General features: G+C 29.4%; 1 protein-coding gene across 11 annotated transcripts; it reads right to left on the minus strand.

Moving 5' to 3' along the window:
- Window positions 1–1,730: 1,730 nt before the first annotated feature.
- LOC122516224 (protein unc-13 homolog 4B) lies at window positions 1,731–21,662 on the minus strand. Of its 11 annotated transcripts, XM_043633863.1 has the most exons (19): window positions 21,120–21,662; window positions 17,993–18,154; window positions 16,592–16,838; window positions 8,783–8,947; window positions 8,512–8,690; window positions 7,464–7,508; window positions 7,209–7,368; window positions 6,250–6,773; window positions 6,020–6,169; window positions 5,061–5,198; window positions 4,795–4,986; window positions 4,367–4,661; window positions 3,925–4,283; window positions 3,639–3,828; window positions 3,242–3,548; window positions 2,873–2,953; window positions 2,323–2,446; window positions 2,049–2,242; window positions 1,731–1,945 (listed from the first exon to the last, which is right to left on the minus strand). In XM_043633863.1, exons 1-19 carry the CDS (start codon window positions 21,218–21,220, stop codon window positions 1,851–1,853), a joined length of 3,708 nt encoding a protein of 1,235 aa, XP_043489798.1. In that variant the 5' UTR covers window positions 21,221–21,662; the 3' UTR covers window positions 1,731–1,850. The 11 variants fall into 11 exon arrangements, with proteins under 11 accessions (XP_043489798.1, XP_043489799.1, XP_043489800.1 ...); XM_043633864.1 differs by lacking the exon at window positions 2,873–2,953; XM_043633865.1 differs by lacking the exon at window positions 17,993–18,154 and having other exon boundaries at window positions 21,120–21,661.
- Window positions 21,663–21,977: the final 315 nt, after the last annotated feature.

The following is a 21,977-nucleotide window of genomic DNA, read 5'->3' on the forward strand; positions in this document are numbered from 1 at the left end:
ATTAAAATCACGGATTAGAAGCACGTTCGTTCGTTAATTTCAATTCCGTTGCGTTCGCGAACTATTTTTGAAATGTATATATTAAATTAACTGCGACCAATGCAGTAATTGTATTAGAGTTTGTTCGAGTAAAGTTGTATTTTTATCTTTAAACAGTCACACAGACTGTTCGCGTATTTGATTCAGTGCATCAATGAAGATTTTTTTACTTGCATTGACTGTGTGCAAAGCAGTCTTTGAATTAGTTGTGTAGATTCATTGATCGGGCGTAAAACAAATTAAAATCAAACGCGAATTAGAATCAGTGTTGTTCGTCGTATAATTAAATTTCGGTTTCGCGATAAGAAACTCATCTATAGTTTCTTATTTTCGTTAATAACGCGTTATTAGATTCACGCGAGATGCATCACCATGGTGCCATTGAGCTGCATCCCATTGGAATGCATTGTAAGTATTCATTTTAATTCACATTTTATTCGATTTTATTTTTATACGAGTTTGGATTATATTATAAATAACTTATGGTGTTTTCGTATTTTTTTTTACAAATATGACCATCGATTGTCTTACTTTTTAAAGATGTAGATTGAATTCTTCGATGGATCTTTGATAGATCTTTTTCAATAACAAACCGGGGAACTTTCCGATCGTTAGACTGCTATACTTGCTACGAAGTAGGAGTGTTTTGGAGCCATCGTAGAACTTCTTAAGTAGTGAGTCAAAAATTTAAAGTTCCTCCGGTGCTCAATCAAGTCAAGGATGAAAGGTCCTAATCTGCACGAGCTGCACGATATGCATCAAAATTGCAACATTGGGATAGAGGAAAAGAAATTGTTTAAAGTTTATTAGAAATAAAAGTATTTTATATTATTTACAAGGCAGTAAAACACTCAATTTAATTCATTTAATCTAAATTGTATTCTTTGATTTAATTTTTGTTTCTTTTTTATGCTCATTGCATACTTCTGCAATAATATAATTGAAATATAATAATATAATTGAAATGATTAAAAATTTCTTTTCATATAAGTAGATTATAAAAATATCAATTACCAATTATAATAACAATGCTGCTATACGTATTTACATTAAATGACTTAACACATCTTTATCTATGTACATGTATTCGATGTAAAATTATTTTTGCCACCTTCATATTATCTTATCAAACAACATTTTATAAATATCATCTTATTAACCCTTTGAGTCCTGTAGACGCATATATGCATTTGATTAAAGTTATCAGTGTAGACTATGAGCGTATATATGCGTTTGTAGATTTAAATACAAAGAATGCAATGTCGGTTTGTGTATTAATAATTATTTCGAGTTCTTGTCACACCAAAATTATGATCGAAATAAACATTCTTGTGATTTCATTTGGAAGAAAAACAATTATAATTTATTGTTAACTTTTCCTAGTATATTTAATCAACGAAACTCACACTAACTATAAATTATTCCGTTCCTTTGAAGTGCTTCAGCCAAGAGTATTCAGCATTCAAAGGGTTAAACTAGACGTTCGCATATTTATGGAAATACACGTACTGAATATGTGTAAGACTTATTCAGCCTTTTAAGTTCCTTAACGTTATGAAATGCGATAACTTTTAAATATTCTAGGAAAGTATAAAAATGTTACACGTAAACAGTCTAATATGATTTTTTCAAATTAAACATCAATTGTCAAATTTAAATATTATTTACACACTTGTGAGAAATATTTTTTCTTTTTTTTTTTTTAAGTAGTAAAATTTATTAAAAATAACAATGGTATAAGGCAATGAGTGATAATAGCTACACTTATGGACGTTGTTCGATATGACTTTTTATGTTTATAGGTTTTCTTACTATTTTGCATTAGATTTATTATGTATTTTAGATATGAAATCCATTGCTTGGTTGTCTCCTTTTCTATGTTCTAAGGCCCGAATTACGTCCGTACCTTAAAAGAAAACAAGTTATAACGTTCAGCAATGTTTGAATAATTTTTAAAGCAACACATAAACAAATTTTATTATTTGAATAAACTAATTTCTAATTCATACGTTTATTGCCTGGCCGTGAAAGTTTTAAATGAATTTGTTCCATTGATTCCATTCCTTTATCTGGTCCCATTTCTGGAATTTCACGGAATGCTAGAAAGGCTTCAGCCATAAATCTAGTTCGTAAGAAATCCTTGTCTTTAACTTCAAAGGCTACTATAGCATCCTCTATAGCTCTCTGTTCTTCGGTAAGAGGACTAAAATATTTTTAAAATTCATCCAAATAATATAAAATGAAGAAACGTTTAAACTTAACGTAAATAGATCATAATCTTACATGTTAAAAGTTTCATCGAAAAGAGGGAACAAAGTTTCTTTTTGTACGTGTGTCTTTGGTGTCTTGTTATCGATAAATTTATTTTCCGGTAACAATCTTATTTTAACATAAGAGTCACATTTGCCTGTAAAAAAGAAAATGAACATTTAATTATTTGTTACTTGAGTGATATTTTAAAAATCCCAATGTAGAACGAAACATGCACGGTGAAGGTGATTGTTGGAAACAATCGACAGTTCATCAACGAGACTCTATTTAATTAAGATAATTAAATAATTTAAAATTACAAGTCAAATGTTTACAGATATTTAATAAGAATCTAGATAATGAACAAATCTGTCGATTTTCTTTATATCCGTGCCAGTTTATCCAATTATTCGAGCTAGGAAGAACATTGTGTCGTTTAAAAAGGGCTAACATTTCTACTCGGAAATAATATCCGTGCCATGCATTTTCAAAATCTAATCTCACTTAGGCAGGCAATCGACCAGTACGAGTTATGTAACAGAGATGAAATAGAATTTGACTACGTCCACTTTTATTTACATACTTTTCTTCCCTTCTTTCAGTCTTTGTTTAGATTTAGAGTGCAGTTTGCGCTCGAGAGTAGACAGCTTGCCTATAAAATCTCCTATAAAATCGAAAAACATATCATTCTATGTCTACACCTCGTTTTACCAATTACCCAATTGCATTAGAAATATAATTAATTGGAAAATATTATTCTTAGTCGAATATTTCAATTGTCTAATTCATATTGTTCATTAATATTTTCCTTTCTCGTACTGTTGATATTGCACATGCATTTTCTATTAACTAACGCTTTAATTTTCTACATTTATAATCCTTTTTTACGTATATATGTAAATCCTATATAATTTCCTATTACGCTTTTATAAATAAATATTATTTTATTCACCATTACTATCCATCGGTCGTAAATTTCTGGCATTGAGAATTTGAATGTTCAATGAATTGCTCAAGAAGGAGGCTTTTACAGTGAGGAGGCCATAAATAGTTTCTTCCATCTCTTTTTGTTCGTTCAATCGATCTTGATTATATCGATGAATAAGTTCAGCTGTTTCCAAACCGTGAAGTTTCAAAAGTTCTTCGATCTTCTCTAAAACCTGTACGTTCGACGTTTCGTCTGCACCGAGATTGAAAAATTTAATGAGCGTGTGAAGTGTCCGGTGTAAATTAGAGTAGAAAGAAGGTGGTCTTCTTTTCTGTAAATAATATTGTAGAAATAATAAATAAAATTTATACATATTTATTCACTTGAGTAAGTGAATTAAAAAAAAAAATACGTTTCTTACTTCTAAATTACTGTGAACTAGTTGATAAAGTGTTTCAGACATAATCTCCCAAATAACTAGAAGAACTCTTTCAAAATTATCCTGACTAAGATTGTCGTGTAACGTTGTTAAATTAGAATCAAGATATTGTAAAAGTCGATCCATCGCATTACTAGTTGTATCTATTAATTCAGCCCCTTCCATGAGATACCTGCAATTGCGTGATCAAATATTTTGTACATGTAAATTTTTGTGTTGCATGTATTATATCTTCTTTTATAAATATAAGGAATAATATATTACTTACCTGCTCATGGCAGGAGCCATTTTGTGAGCTACAAATTCTAATAATTCAATAATTTTATTTCTAACAGTATCTGCTGCATTAGCGATGATCAATTCAAGAGTTTGTTTACAACGATCGGCTTCTTCTTCTGTCTTATTTTCTTTTAAAGCATCGACGATAGCTTGAAGACCCAAATCATTCGCCAATGGTCCAATCGATGTTCTGATATAATCAATATTATTAATAGCAAAACACCAGGCATTAGATACTAAGAATTTTCTCTCATAGACACTACTTTCATTGAGCTGTTCTAAATCTGTTGTAGTTTCTGCTTTTGTAGCCATCTTATCAGCATATGCAATGGAACACTTACAAATATCCTGTAACGCAATATTTATACTCATCTTATTATGATAACAAATATTACAAACTATAATAAAATATACAAATAATAATAACGCACGTCTATAATTTTAGCGATAAATGTATAAGATCCTTCAACATCGGGCCATGCCAATTGTGTCCAGAAAACTTTAATTTGATAAAAGATTGTTAAGGTATCGACTGCACTGGATGTATATTGCACAGTATTATCAACAGCCTGTAACGTATCAAATTCGACAGCTCTATCGATTCGTTTCAAAGCTTTGTACACTGCAATATCCAACCAATGTGCCACACCACCTCTAAACCAATCGTGATAATTTTGGATTTTCATAGATTCTAATTGTCCTTCTGCACAGACCATTTGGCCAAATCTATATAAAACAATTATTTGTTAGAAAAATGACGATTAAAATAATTATTAATGATAATATAATATATTTGATAAGATAATGGTTAATAATAATTTCGTAATCATTATATTAATTCATTATTTTAATAACTTACACAGCATATCGTTGTAACGTGAGATAAAGTTCGAATAAAGTTGTACCAAGACTTAGTTCAGCATCATTGTTACTATCAACTTCTATACGTTTCAATCTTACACACAAATCTTCCACAACATCCATGCACATATCACTTATTTTTTCTTCGTACATAATGTACAATGTCCTCGTATAAGGGAAATTCATTTTTCTAGAAAAAGAATTGTTACATATCACACATAAAATAAACTCTATTAATTATGATATACTTTATATATATCTTACTTGATAAACAACTTGTCGTAATGATCTATAGATCGTTGTAAATCTGCTCTGATTAATTGAATTATTTTAATCTGGAATCTGAGTACATCTTCGTCCGAATCGAATTCAATAATAGTATTACTTTTTATGTGTTCATACCTATCAACATAACAATATATAATCATACATAAATATAAATCATAATAGAAGAAGCATGTATATATGTTACGTCCTGCTAACGTTTTTATTTTCTACCTTTTTACTACGCTTAACATTTTCATTGTTTAAGGCTAGATTTGTACATACATGAGGAATACTGATGTTAAAACCCAAAGCCTATTTTATGATCTTTATCAAATCTTTATCTTTCTGTTATCCTTTTCCTATAAACACTTGCGAATTTTCCAAATCTTTGATGCCTATATGAACTCCTAATATTTTTAAAAACATATACTATGTGAAATACTTTCATTTCTACTTTTAACAAACACATTCCGTTTAAATTCTTTGAATCGTCTGTCATTCAGACTTTATCCCCGAAAATCGAACGGACTCTTTGTAAAATCCTTAAACCAATCAGCCTTGTAAGCGTTAATATTTCTATTCAATCGTGTATATGAATTTGATGAATGATTATAAATTAATAAGTAAAAGTGAACAAATAAGCAATAACTCAAATGAAATACTGCTTCATTCATCGACATTTATTGAATATTATTCATCTATGTGAAATGTAATTGACAAAACTCATTATTCTAATTCGTTGTTCTTCGTGTGCTAAAAGTCAGAACAATTTTCTATTAAAATTACTCTCCCTATCCTGTTCATCTATATATCCTGCCTCATCATTCACCATCGTACTCACATTTAATTAGATCATTCCCTGGAAAAGATCTCACGGCTTGGCCAAAAACAGACCGAACATTTTATTAAACCATGGGACGTAATATATATAATTTACATAAAAGCAAAATACCCACCATTCAGCACAACCTTGTATAACTGTATTTTCTAAGCCTCGAAAAACATCCAATTTCGTACCGTCTGGTTCTGGAAACCAAGAATACATCTTCGCAGGAAATAGATCAAAATCTTCCGGAATTTTAAGAGTGGAAATGGACGATAATATCCTACAATTAATTAGATTAATATAATTATTATGTATTATGTTTAAAAATGTTTTAATATTGATGGATCAAAAAAAATGTACCCTAAAATAGCCGATAACTGTGTCATGGCATTCTTATCTCCTAGAACTAATCTTCTTATTTTCCTTATACTGTTTAAACAAGAATAAAGTATTTTCCTAGTCGCATCCCAAAATAATTTAGTTTCGTCTGTAGAAAATAATCCATTATCCATAGGTCTTAATAAATCCACTATTAATTTATTAAAAACCATAAAATTAAGTGGATGTTCTTGATGAATCCTAGCATATTCGATCCATTGCGCCAGACCAATGTTTCTATCCAAGAGACCACGTTGTGCACTATGTTGGAGAATCAAAGCTTCTGCAGGGCCAGACCATCGACCACACCAACAGTATTTTTCAACTTTTTCGGTTTCAAGTTCGTATAACAACAAAACTCTAAGTAAATGTCTGTGTTCTTGAGCAGCAACCTGTGCATTATGTTCCGTACTAAAGGCCAATTTTAATTTAACAACTCCTCGTCGTTTAGTCTTATTTTTTTTCTCCAAAGCATACCACATCGTATGTCCAGTCGTTGGAATATCCTAAATAACATTGATTTATATAGAAATAAATATTTAAATAACGAGTATAGGCGTATATTCAAAGAATGGACTATTATAATGATAATCATGAACTGAAGAAATGTGAATTATCTACAATGAGATAATATTACTACGTCGGTGAATAATGTAACCAGATGTTCACACAATGTAAATCTATTAAAGTCGTATAAAACAGTCACTTGAACAAATAGAAGATTTGACATGATCTATCATAATACAATATCACTCCTATTGATTGTTCAATAAATTTTTCACGAGTACTTATTATTAATATCTTCGTTCAATGAAGAATTGTTTTCATTTCCATTCTTTTTTGTCTATTGCTTCGTTATTGTATTATATATATATTAAAACTAATAACATCAAAAAACCCTGTGCTGATAATTATAATATTAAATTTAAAATGAATAATACCTTCAAAGGTATTCGACAACGTCCAATAAATTCGTTATCATGACTACCAGTTGTGGCTGTTACAGCGATTTCCTTAGCAAGTTTAACGAGACCACGAACACCTTTAATATCTTTAACTTTACTTATTTTCTCAGGAACAGTTTCAGCTGCATCAAAATCCCTGTTAGAAAAGAAAAAATAAACATATAAGCATAAAATATATATATATTAATCGAATATATTTCGTAAGTAAATTAAATCTTGAAAAATATTTACCAAACTTCCAGAGATAGAACATCGTTTTCTGGATCATCTAAAGGTCTACAAAACATAACATTTAATTATTTAATATTCATTTTTTTATAGTTATGAACAATTCAAAATGTAATTATTTTATTTAGTTATTAATATTATATATAATTATTTATTTAAATATTTATTATCGTGCCCATTAATGGTAACAATATTCCATGCTTGATTCATGGTGTTACTTGCAATAGGCAACGACAGGGTTCTTTACACAAATGTACAAATGTGTTGCCTACTGAAAGAGTAGAAAAAATTTCGTACTAGCAGATGGCGCATGAAAACAATATTATCAACCGAGTACAGAATATAATAAATAATTCATTGGTAAGCGGAAAAATGAATTAATCAAATTTTGACAAAACATAAAACAGTACGTTAATATATTTTATATTACTGTTATATCTATTTTTTGTTAGTCCAATAGGCAAAACATGTGTTGTCAACTTTCATATCAAAAATTTCGTATTCGATCTTATACAGTAAACTCTCATAAATTATGCTAATTGTTTGCAGCACAAATTTGTATAACGCATCAAATACTTTACAACTACTATTTTCGTATAACACGTTTCCAGGTATTGCGTAATCATTAATAAAGTGCAAAATGCAAGAATTTAAATAACAAAAGGCATGTAAAAATTTAATTTGTTTTAATTGAGCATTACTTAATTGTCTTCATTGCTATCGATTTCTTTCGTTTCGTAATTGTTCTATTTGTGACCACTATGTTATTAACAATAAGTATATTTTGCAAAAAAGAACAATCGTTTTAATATTTATATCTAATATATATATATTAGAAAAAAGGGAAAAAAGAAATCGTTGAAATAAAGGAACACTTAACACAATTACCGCGAAGTCTACTGTATTGTACTTTAAATATTATAATTTCTACATGCCTTTCTCTAAAATATTAATTATTCTAATTTCTAATATTTTATCTCCGTTGTGACCAGAGAATTATATTCAAACACCTAATAATCCCATAAAGAAAAATAATCACGAAAGAACTCACAATTCAAAATGTTCTTCCCATACTGGACTAAGCGTGAATGTTTTTACAGCAGTATTGTATCTTCTAGTAGGAGCCGATTCGAGATAAAGAGCACAAAAGGGATCACTTTTTCCGTTAGCATCTTTGGATACCAATTCCTTGGCTTCGATCACTTCTACACTAAGACGCATTTCTGGAGGCTAATTAAAAATATAAATTATATTCTTTAATATCGAATTGTAAATGAGCCAATTTATAGATAAAAAAAGAAACGATTTTAAAAATCAACAACCTCCATGTTTTGGGTTTCTTCCATAATTCTTTCATGAGTTTCATTGTCGATCTTGAATGCATTTTGTAAATGATTTAACAAAGCTTCTTGTGCGCATTCGTTACTAACATCAAATCCGACTTGATGCTGTGTCATATACACAAGGGCAGTGTAAAGTTCCTCGATCTGTGAAATATACATCATCGACCTAAATAATATTCACTATCATCTATTACGTATTTTATTTTCTTATTTCTAATAATTTATTAAAATCTTTATAAAATAATTCTAATAATGACATAATTATCTCGTAATATATATTTCCAGATAATTCAAATATTATCTAATAAACTCGTTGCACTAATGTCTATTAAAAATGTATGAGTTCAGCAATATTTTATCAAATAGAAACCACAACGATGATAATAATACATTTATATTTCATAATTTTCTTACAGAAATAGCACGCAATAGACATTGATTAGAATAGAAGGTTTGATAGATACATGAAATTCATGCGGTCAAAAATAAAATAAACCTAATTTGAAGAAAGCACGATAATTAGAATATCGATAAAAAGAAAACACTTAGAACAAAGAAAACTTCAATGTAGCGACAAAAAAATATAAATATGATTCTACTTAGAAATAATGAAGTTAACTGTAAAATTTTCACCACACATCGCTTAACCTGAAAAAGAAAATAATTTTCCTACCTACGATACTACCTATTTCTTACCCAAATAATATTTGGAAATAATTTGTTTTGATGGATTTAATACTTCAAAATATATTTCACCATTGCAAGTTATTATAAATAGAAACACCATGCATATATATGTTCTATGTATATATATACATACATTAAATATCTTTTTTTAAACGATACGATTAACTATATCTTCGATCTTACTGGTTTTATAAACAAGTATCTTGAAAGAAAAATGTAATATTTATTACAGCTATTTCATGAATGTGCAGTTGTCATAATACGATAGTCATAAAAATTTTTAAAAATGGAAATTGATATTTTAACCCTAACACAAATCATAAAATCATAATGACTCTCATATCTTAACAACAACATTTTTCATGAAATAGCAGCAATAAATATTACATTTCCTTCACTAAACCAACTTTTATGACCAACTTTTATTTGAAATATCTGTTTATAAAAACCCAAGAAGATCTGATTTACATGTGGTTTTAAATGAGACACTTGGTATATACATAAATTCCTCGACCAAATAAACTCACCGTCATTGCTCGTAGAAGAATATTAGTTCTTCTTTCAATTTCTGCTTTGGGTATTCCACGAAAATGATTTCTTTTTCTATCGTAGATGCTCGCCCCACTGGGCGAACTAGTGCTAACCATTTTGTCGTTCACGCAAATATCATTCTCACTTATGTCAATGCAAAAAAAAAAAATAAAACCTCAACAGCACGCAGTTGTGTTCGTTGACACTTCACCTTTCCATTAACATAAGATAATAATAAGATAGAAGCCTCGTCAAACTGTAGGGATCAAAGTTTTGCACTGTCACCACTAGTACTTATTTATAGATCATTTACGACTGGTGGCCTTAAGAGATTAGAATTGCCATTTGGCATTTGTTAAAAGATGAAGCTGTAGAAGACAGATAAATTTTAGGAAAGAAGAATTTAGGACAAGGCGACAATGACCCACAGAAAATCACATATTAGCCAAGAACAATGACCATGTTTTCATGTACCACTTAATTCTTCTTATTTAAAAATCGGTAAAGCACGGATACAGTGTCGAACTTGAGAATCTTTCTTTACTTGTTTATTATATTATGTTACAACGAGCTTGTTCTCGACCAGGGACAAAGAACTTCTTTATCATACGTTAACCGAGACAAAGACGTACGGATAATGAATAAAGAGTTCTCGCACACACGAAGAAAGATTGACTACAGTTGAACACTTGTGGTGACACGATCGAAAGCTTTTTCACCGATCTATCATAGCGAACGATTCACTGCACGATAAAGACTAACATAAACTAAAGTTTTGAACATAATTGCACAAAAACAATATGCGTTATTTACATTTTGCGTATTTTACATTTACATTTTGATTTCGTCAAAATTGAACTTTCACCGTGACCTTTCCTTATCAACGATAAAACAGACTGATGATTATTCAATCGCGCGTATACATAATCACGACTAGTACATAGTCTAATTAAGTCCACTCATAATAAGCAAATGATCTTGTATTTTTGTTTTGTTTTCTTCATTAAAATAATGTTTTAACAAGGAACTGATTTTTTTAATAAAATGTAATTAAAATATTATATTGCTTATTGTAGGTACACATAATCAAATTATATAATTCGTAAGAGAGAAGAGAGAGAATAGGTTGGTAAAATTGGATAAAAATATTTCCATCGAATCGAATAAATTATGCGAAATAATAGTTATGCATATACGTTGATAAATTCGCGAAAATAAAAATGTTCTTCGAACGAATAAAAAGCAGGTACACAACTAACTCGTTTTACAAAAGAAATATATAAATATATGTCCGAGTGCTCTTTTTTTAGCGCTTTCTAACGTACGTCATGGAAAGAAGAACCAATAGGAATGCAGTAAGGTATAGTACAAATAGTTGATTCTTTGCCATTGCTTTAGAAAAAAATCTCTTGACGAATTTTACTCGTAAACAATCACGAATAGAAAAGAAATGATTTGTACGAAAAAGGAGAATGTTCGAAGACTTACGTATACGTACGTTTATAGAGATAATACAAAAAGCAACAAGATATATCTATTAGTAGATCAACATTGAAGCTGTCTGTTGCATCCTCGTTAAATCGACCAGACTTGCCAAGTATAATTGACTCTGACAATGAAGTTTCCTATGTTTTAAGATTCTCTCCTTTTAAATTATTTATTTCATAAATCACGCTTGTACTTTATCACACAATATTAAAATTAAAAATAAAACACTCATACTGCATGGATATTCGTATTAAAAATAAAAGAAATAAATGTGTATATATACACAGGATATTTCAAAATTATGTGGACATAACTTCAGGGTAAGAAGTTTCTATAATCGTATACTCGATATGACTTTGTTTCTAAATTATATTCATTTCTGTATTATACGTTTTGTTACATGATTACGAAATGGTTACTTTTGACTTAAAAAATACCAGGTGTCGTTTAAATTTGTCGACAATGTGAGATAAAAAATTTAATCGTAAATAATTGAAGCAAGCAGTCGGTAAAGTTATATGAATAAGTGGAAGACAAAAATAGTTATAATTCAAAAACAAAGTCTCTTATCATATATTTTCTTATTTTAACATACTGAAATAACTATTAAAGTTATACCCACATATTTTGAAATATCTTGTATATACACATTTATATAAGAACTTAAGAAGATTAATCTTATTTTATAAAAATTGTATATTCGTTGTTATTGCGTCTTATATTAATCGAAGAAATGATATCAACAAAGAAATATAAAAAGAATACAAAAGTATGCCATATCCCGCTTGAACTGACCCATAGGGCAAATGCAACTACAATGCGTTCGTACGTTCATACAATTGTGTCCAATGAAAGTTGATATACCGGCAATTAGCTCGTTGACCATCAAGGCATACACGGAGATAGAACACCCGGTATGCGAAGTATACACGAGGATGTATTACTACATGCAATATGTAGATGTGCGAGACTACCGTCCTTCCTACTCAGCTGCCGCCCAATTTTCGTAAAATTATGCAATTTTCTCCTGGTCCAATTTTACGCATCGTTCTATTTCCGAATCTACGTTATGTGGGTGAAGTTCATTCAAGAATTTTAACCTTCTTTTTTCTTTTCTCCTATTTTGGATTCGAAACTTTGGAAAAATTTTATAATTAATTTCTTTTTTTTCTTTTCTTTTCTTTTCTTTTCTTTTCTTTTCTCGTGAAATTTTTTGTTTGTATTAAAATATGAATTTACCTAACGCGAATGGAATGATCTTATAAAATGAGATACAAAATACTAGACAAAAAAAATTAATTTCTTTTTAAACGGTATTTCTGAAAATTCGCTATTTTTTTAAATTATCTTACAGAGAACATTGCTTAACCTTATTTTCCGAGCAGAAGTTTACTTATATATATATATATCTTAAATAAATCCCCGCACACGCATTTCCACGAAATTCACTCGCGAACTAATGGCAAGAGTCGAGAAGTAGAAACTCGTCGATTAAAATGATAAAATTCTCCTTATCATAAAAATTAATTACTTTAGAACTATTAGTAATTGTAAAGCCATCGAATACTAAATCTCCAATAATACTGGTCTTACTGAGTATATATAAATATCATAAATAATAATTACACTTTTCTTAACAAAGAACCTACAGTATAATCTTATCTATCACACAAAACTTTTCTTCAAATCTATGATCTATAATTTATCGATCGATTTCTAATGAACTCATTAATTATATATTAAATGAAATATTATAAAATTGTTCACATAAATTTATATATAAAAATCAATTGAACGCAATGAAAAAAAAAAGAAAAAACGAAAAAGAAAAACATTTCCCATATCAAATAGATTAAAATATTCTTCTTAATACTTTAACAAAACTATATCGATGATCCGTCGATCAATTTATCAATTCCGAATAAACTCGCGAATTATATTAAAACTCATGAACTTCGTATAATCCAACTCATACGCACTTTATTGTTAACGACGAAACGTTAATCAACAAACACAATGAGGAAAAAAAACAAGAAGAAAGCGAAATAATCAGGATAACATTCGCGAAATGAAGAGAAGACAGGGACTTGACGGAGGCGAGCTCAACACTGCCAGGAATAGATAGATCGTTGGGATCACAGTCGTTGTTGGTCGTCGTCGTCGTAGTCGTCGTTGGTCGTCGTAGTTGTCGTCGTCGTAGTCATAGTTGCCATTAACGAACACCAAGAACTACGTTTCGAATGAAACTTAACTGCTCCGATTGAGCTTGCAGGATAATACTACCCTAACTCTTGTTATTTCTTTTCTCCTTCTTCGCTCTTTACAATTTGTTCTCTCTCTCTCTCTCTTTCTTTCTTTTTCTATCTCTTTCTCTCTTTTTCTCTCTTTTTCTATCTTTTTCTCTTTCTATCTCCCACACTTTTCCTCAATTTACTTAGAATGTGAATCTTATGTAGATGCACGTGAGTTCGGTGGTTATCGGTCATAGAATTGCAAGAATCGAGATGGAAAGGCTGCCATTATCCAAACTAGAATACTTTACAATTACATTGTTACAAACGTGATAAGTATTACCTTTCTCTATCAAAGAAAATACTCCAATTTTTTGATTTCCTATTTCTTCCGCTATTTATTCCAGCTTGAAGTAGAAAGTTATAATTATACTATTGAACGTATTTTAAATAGATTTTGACGATTTATATATTAATGATTAATCATTGATGAATAAATCATTGATTTGAACTCAATTGATTGAAAATTAAAGGGAAAGAAAGTATCGTGTGAAACTACGACGACGTTGATTTCTTTAATGGTGTATTTAAACTCGACATTGAGACTTCTTTTCGAATTAATATTCTGGACGTTCTACTTTGATTGCTCCTTTATCTCTCGATTGTAATAAAAGTGGTCGGATTTAAAAGTAGAACGGAAAGTCCTTTTGTCAAGTAACGTTTACTATATTCATTGTTAACCATCTATAACACATATTTTTCGTTTCGTGTCTAGATACAATTACATATTATGAAAATTGTATTAATATAAGTATAATTACGTGATTAAGTCAATAATTATTCGCAATGTTATATCTTTTGTATGTTAGTTATATTGTCAATTTCTCGCGTGTTAATATTTGTGGATTTTCTTCTATTATCGCTGTAAAGATTTAATCACGATAAATTAGTTACATTTTATTTGCCGTGATATTTATATAGAATAAAAAATAATAAGTGAAAACTTGGAAATGCAACACCATCACCAAACAAAATATCATAACATTGCAGATAATTAATAATATACCTTAATAATTATAATATATATAAACATAACTTAAAAAATTTTTTTAACAATTATTAGCAATTGATTTTTATAACCAAAAATTAAAATACAAATTTTGGATAACATTGTATAGAAGACTATAAAAGTTTAAAATTTTTCATTTTTCGTATTATCGATTATTGATGTTTGTCTATTCAGGGAAAATTTAAAAAATTCCAACTATTTTAAACAAAAATATCGTCACAAAATATTACTGATCAATTTTTCAAACTTACGTTTAATTTCTCGTTTTTGACCGAAACAGGGACACCTAGCTTTCCATGTTACGTTGCACACCATTGTGACTCATTACTCAAGCAACCAACCCTTTAACACTCGCGTAACCAAAACAAACTATTACGACGACAGTTCGAACGACAATGAGAAAGTAGTTTCTCCGTCAACCCCTCGACGAGCTACCATGTAACCTTTGAAAAATCAATATCAGGACGATCGTCAGGACTCATGTGAGGGTAACTGCAGTATAAACAATAGACGAGTTATCGATCCGACGGCTAGAAATGAATTTATCATTCGATTACACTATTATACAAATATTGATCAATCGTTTCTTTTAAATGGGTTGTCGTAAAATGAAACAAAAATATCTTCTACTCGAAATTTCTTTTAACGATTGAATAATATAAATTATTATATCTATATTATTCTGCATATACAAAATATCAAGACATAGTTTTACAACGAGATATCGATCTAATCGAATAATTACAAACGAATGAACGCAAACATTAGTACATAGTACATGTAATTATGCAATATTTGTTTAGATTTTCCTTGATCAAAAATCTGATTCAAATTACTGTGAAATAATGGTACACTTAAGTCTGATAACTTTTTTCCTTAACTTGTAACAAACAAATCCTTATATTCTATGCTACCTAAACTTTGCTTCCGTATGGAATCACTTGAGAATTTTCCCCATATGTATCTACGTCAGTATGCTGACGTGAGAAAAGGATAAAACTATCATCGACGTTAATCTGATACAACTAAAACGATTTCATTAATATCTTCAATAACACTTGGCTCCGTTAGTTTCATTCGAGATTAGATCTTCGTTCTCACGATGGGAATGAAACAAATCTAAAAAAAGAAACTCTCCAACGAACAGCTTGCTATCTCGTGACCGAAATATGTCGAATAGCTTCTACGGCTTTTAAATTTACGAGCATTTAGAGTATTTCACATATAAAAGCTACAAAAATTTGTATAGTTTTAACTTCGAATAGGTAGTCTGATTTATTTTTCATAAAAGATCATTTAAATTCCTTCGAGTAAATTTAACTTCAGTTCAAAATAATATTGTTTTAAATTTTTTAATAAAGTCGAGTTAATATAACGAATACGATAAATGTATTAATATTTAATAATTATATAAATTTATATAACGTAAAAATAATTATATAAATTATTATCCAATAAGTAATATCGATATTTTGAATATATAAAAAATATTTACTTATTTACATGTAAAATATTAAAAGTTTTCATTCAAAAATGCTTTATCTCGTAATATTTTTAGATATAAAATATTCATTATTTAAATATAAAAAATGCACTATTTAATTTTTTAAACATAAACTATTAAACTTATTGACAAACCCCATGTATATATTTCAAGTTAATTTGATTTCTGATTTTCATTCTATACACCTAATTATTATTATTTTAACTGTATAATTAAACGTAGTAAAATATAACGAATTTTGTTAATTGTATGAAAAATATTATGTAAAATTGACTTACGTTCAGACCAACGGAATCTATCAAAAAATTGTGTGCATGTTCTTTCTCGTCTCGATCACTGTCAGTTTCCAATAAAGCTTCAGTTGGTTCCTCGATGCTTTCCACCTCGGTGAAACTGTCCTCGTCTTCACCTCCTGTTTCTTCTTTCTTTTTTGGAAGTGGTCCTTCAATTTGTTCTTGAGCACGTACTTTTTCGACCAGCAACGTGCCAAGATTTTCGAAGAAGCCGCCATCGATTTCCTGTATCCTGCAGCAATAAAAATTCAAAATATTTCTTACGTTTCATTACGCGATTCTGCGAATGATCTGATCATGTTGACAGTTCGAAAAAAATTCGAAAAATTCTTACTTTGTCGGAGTTCAAAGAAAACGTGACAAAATGACGAAAAAGATAAAAGAAGATCGTACGCATTTTCCTAGAACTAAACAATTCAATGCCAAGTTAATTAACAATAATCAACAAATATCAACTTTTATTCTATGATTCGTTTGGATTATAGTGATCCTCCCTAATTTTGAGGCACTGAATTAAGTGGAAAAATCAATTTTTCTCTATAAAGTCTTACAGTTATTATTAACAATACTTATTGTTAGATAGACAGTAACTAATCTATTATAAATAGAATATAATATATATATTAGGTTGGAGAAAAAAGAATCCATTATTGTTGTCTTGAAATAAACAAAAAAATAATGGATTTCTTTTTCTCCAATCTAATATATATAATAAATAACAAGCAACTAAAAATTCTACTGGCGAACATTAGTATAATTAAATACAAACAAAAAATGCAGATTCAAAACTCAATACTGTTTTTAATAAAATGTAGTAATAAAAAATATATAAATCTAAATTACTCAAAAAACTAACGTGCTAATACATTTTAAAATACAGTTTCGGATTATACGTACAAAACTACGTACTCATTGATACATAACACATCAAATGTAAAATACCTGTTAACTAGTGTAATCAAACATTGTCTCAAATAAACACTATCCCCTACCAAATTAATCCAGTTTTAATAATACATAAGTTTATATAATACATCGCACATTCATTGAATAAGTAATACTGTAAACAAAAAACATAAAGTTAGCAATCAATGCTCGTTTTTTATTTCCAACTCGAACGCGATGGCCTTTACGTCGATAAGTACGATTTAATCGAGTTGCAGAAGAAAAAATCAAGCAAAATTGCTATTTCGACGGAAACAAGTGCGTTGTTTATAATGCACGTACCTACGTTGCACTTATGCGATGTGTCTGTTCGTCTATAAAAGCAATACAAACAGAAAATGAAATATTTAAATATCATCGATAAATAAACATAAATTACGCATTTACTAAATAAGCCATTCAACATTAATTAATGAATTCGTAACACCATACGAAAATCACCTTTTAGAAATAAAGTTGAATGCTGCGAATTTCCAATAGATGCTAGCCGTAGTAACTGGTTTATTTTCTGGCTTTTGCGACATACGAACAGCAGCTATCGCGTAATAAGGATGTTTCTCGTCCAGTTTATGGAAATGTGCCATTTTGTATAGTCCTTTCTTCCTTTAGGAAAAAAACAATCGTATTTTCTATTCGAATTGTCGACGACGAATAAATTTCATCTATCAACGTTATATGTTCTTCTAAATGTAATACGTTTCACGAACACGATTGAACAATATTATTATTTCTCGAATTATTGATACAATTATTATAAAAGTTTCATTTTTCAGAAATGTATCGATAAAAACAAGAATTCACACCTTTGATAACACCATTATAGACACACACTCACTTTCGATAATGAACACGAACTATCAGTCGCGCTGGCTTTGCAATCTCCTTTTAACTGAAGGTGTTAATTATCGTTAAGATAATTTCTTGAAATTGGTACGAACTTTCAATGAATACTCTGGTATTTCCTTTTTCAGTAGATACTTGAAGCTTTACCGACAGACATATACTTTTCGCGAGAAAACGATCCACTGAAATTATTTCGTTTCTTCGCTTTTAACTTGTAATGATCATTCACGGGGAGATGTTAATCATGTAAGAGCACGAATAACGTGGGGAATTCTGCCATAGATGTATGTATGTATGTATATATGTATATATGTGTAGCTCGTGAGAAAGCGTGTAGGCTGGATCGCGTCTCCTAAGAAACTGTTTAAAGATACGATTCATTCAGGTAGAAGGAAAATAATAGGTAGGAGGTTGTGTATACCTATATATATATACAGGTACATATAGGTATGTCATAAATATATGTAAATATGTCATACTGATACTTTTTATATCTCGCACTACTAAAAAGTTCTCTTTCATTTCTGAGGTCAAATTTAAAAAAATAAGTTTTTTAGAGTCACGCAACTCATTGAGTTTTACTCTTATAAATGGGTTTTCCATATCAAACGTTTCACGTATACATTTTCGTTGATATAATCAGATAAAATTTGAATAATTTAAAAAAGACATTTAATACCGATAAGATAAGTAGAAATTGATTTACAATGTATACCTAATGTGTAATCTTACGCAAATAGTTTACGAGATCATCTTTGTGTGATTCATTTAGCAAACTTCAATAAAACGATATACATGCATATATGCATCTTTCCTTTCCTTTATATTTTTTAACAAAAAAATATACAAAAAAGTATTTCCTTGATTTTCTAAACGTTCTTCTAGATCCATCGAGAATTAACTTTCGACGCGCCTTTCTTTATACACTTGTTAGCCTAGAGACTTGAAACTATAAATACTCTCGAACTTTACTTTGAGAAAATAAAACTAAATCGAAAAATCAATCCTCTTACGTCGATGCTAATCCTGTTCATACTTATTTTTCTATTTTGTTTTTTTACAATTTAGAAAAATGACGAATGATTCATAGCACGAGAAAGGGATACTTTTAACAACAAAATATTGTATTCGTATAAGTTCTTTTTTTTTTACAAATACTTTGACATATTTACGACTGATATAAACGTATATACACACATCACGTATGCAATGAAGTATTCATTTTCATAATTACAAGTATTTTTCTGTCCATTCACCTAAAGTCAATGACATCGATGATGAAATCAGGAATTTCCTGTAGAAACATAATATGACGTAGGCCGTACTTTTAAAGATCAAATACGAACAATGAATAAAATAGACAGTTTATCTCGAAAATTATAAAACTTAGAAACACTTGTTTTATTTCTTTATCTCTCTCTCTCTCTCTCTCTATCTCTCTTGAAGATTCTACTATTGGATCATTAACGCAAGTATAAAACAGAATAATAATTCCCATCGTTTAAAATCGATTCCACGAGACGGTTTATGAGTATAGCAATAAAGGAATACAACTTATCGGATTTTTGAATTATTCATTAATTTTCAGATTAACGCCAACAGCAATAAAACAATTTCAATTCGGACTTTCCTACATTTGGGTAATCTTGTTACACCCACCAACGATGATTTATTATTACGATTGTAGATTGAATTATATTGAAGTAGTCTGAATATAAGTCAAAGGAAGGGGAAAATTCTTCGTACATATAGATAATATATATATTATAAGATCTTAACAACTCATAAGAAAATTATTCGTAAGACAAGCACGTATCCTGGTAGTTCGTCACCGTTTAAGGAAAGACAGAATGCAAAACATTTACTGTTTAGACAATACTGTTTATGCAACACATTTTCAAGGTATAAGATGTCGAGTGAAACTAAGAACAAAAAGAGATCAGATATTATTTTTTTTATTGAATTAAAACGTATTTGAAGAAATTATCATTCTATTCCAGACGTAAGTAATTTTAATATTATTCGCAAACGATGTTTCAACGTTTAATCATTAAATTCTACAAAAAGAGAGCTCGTTAGGTAATAAGTAAGTCTGCTAGAGATGAATCATGAAATGTTAGGAACGACCTTGAACATTCTCTTGGATCAGAGAGAAAAAGAGACAGAGATAGAAAGAGAAAAACAAAGAAAAAGAGAGAGAGAGAAGGGGAAATAGGAAGGGGGAGGGGGAAGAAGATGTATTTAGGAGACTACTCTACTATGTACTCTACTATGTAGATGTGTTTCGAAAATGCGACGGTAAAGTATCCTCCTTGCTTACTCTCAACTTTATAAATAGATCCTGACAGCAGCAATGTAACAGACATGGTTGCATCGTAAACACTTTCAAAAATGTACACGATTAATAATTAGTTTAAATTTTATCTGTTATTACATTTTGTTAATATTTCATGTATTACTTTTGTTCGAATGTTAAAAAAAAAAGAAATATTTTTCAAAATTACTATCGATCGTTTTAAACTTAATCTTTATATAATATAATATATATAATAGCTTATAGATTTTCTTATCGATTCGGTCACTGATCTATATGCATATTTGATGTACCTGTTCTTTTTAGATTCTATTAGAAAAATTAACTCTTTTCTTTTGTTCTTTTTTTGTTATAATCGAAATCTACATTTAAACTTTACCACAAATTTATGTTGATTAATCAACTCGTTACCTTAATTCATGATCCGTGCGTTCCTTTTGTTCCTTCTCTTTCGTCTCTTTCTCTTCCACAATTTTATGATAGAAATTTTTCCACATGGCATCTTCGTCCATCTTGGGTAAATTGATCGATTAGATCTCAGTCACGAATAATAATCAATTTGTCAAAATGAATGTTTTATTAAAAACGATGGAAATTCATTGACATTAATTATTCCGTTAGATAGCTTTTACTTTTGTTTCTTTTATTTTTACGTATGCACATACCATACACACGTCAATTGCGTTTTTCTTTTTTTTTTTTTTTTTTATTACTTTCTTATAACGTATTACCGTTATGCTTCATAGTTAAACGAAAACGCGTGACACACCTTGGATTTTTCTTAAGACTAACACAGGTAAGATTTGTCTTCAATAGCGGTAACACTGGAAGGAACTGTGCGTACAAGTTTATCGATTTTATATAAGAAAATGTGCAGTACAAGGTGCCGGCTGACAGTCGCGCCGATAGAACTAACACGTCAAAGGTATAATGTCGTTAGACTTTGCAGATGATCAAGAGAATTCACGCAGAGTACTAATTTCTTATACAGCCGTTAGATGGCGGTTATAGTCACCGATTGTGAAAGAACTTTCCCAATGAAAACTATCTATACATGAGTAGATCCTATTTAAAGCAAATGATGGCATATATATTATTTGTTACTATTAAAATCCTATATATTATTATTATTATTATTAATAATATCTATATAAATCTATAGAAAAGGCTTATATAATTAAAAAGAAAAAGAATATAAATAAATAATCGTTCTGATAAGAAAAACTTCGAAATTTCAATGATTAGGAAGTAGTAAAATTTAAAGAGTGA

The sequence above is a fragment of the Polistes fuscatus genome, unplaced genomic scaffold (genome assembly GCF_010416935.1).
Source record: "Polistes fuscatus isolate 324 unplaced genomic scaffold, CU_Pfus_HIC Scaffold2, whole genome shotgun sequence".
Lineage (NCBI taxonomy): Eukaryota > Metazoa > Arthropoda > Insecta > Hymenoptera > Vespidae > Polistes > Polistes fuscatus.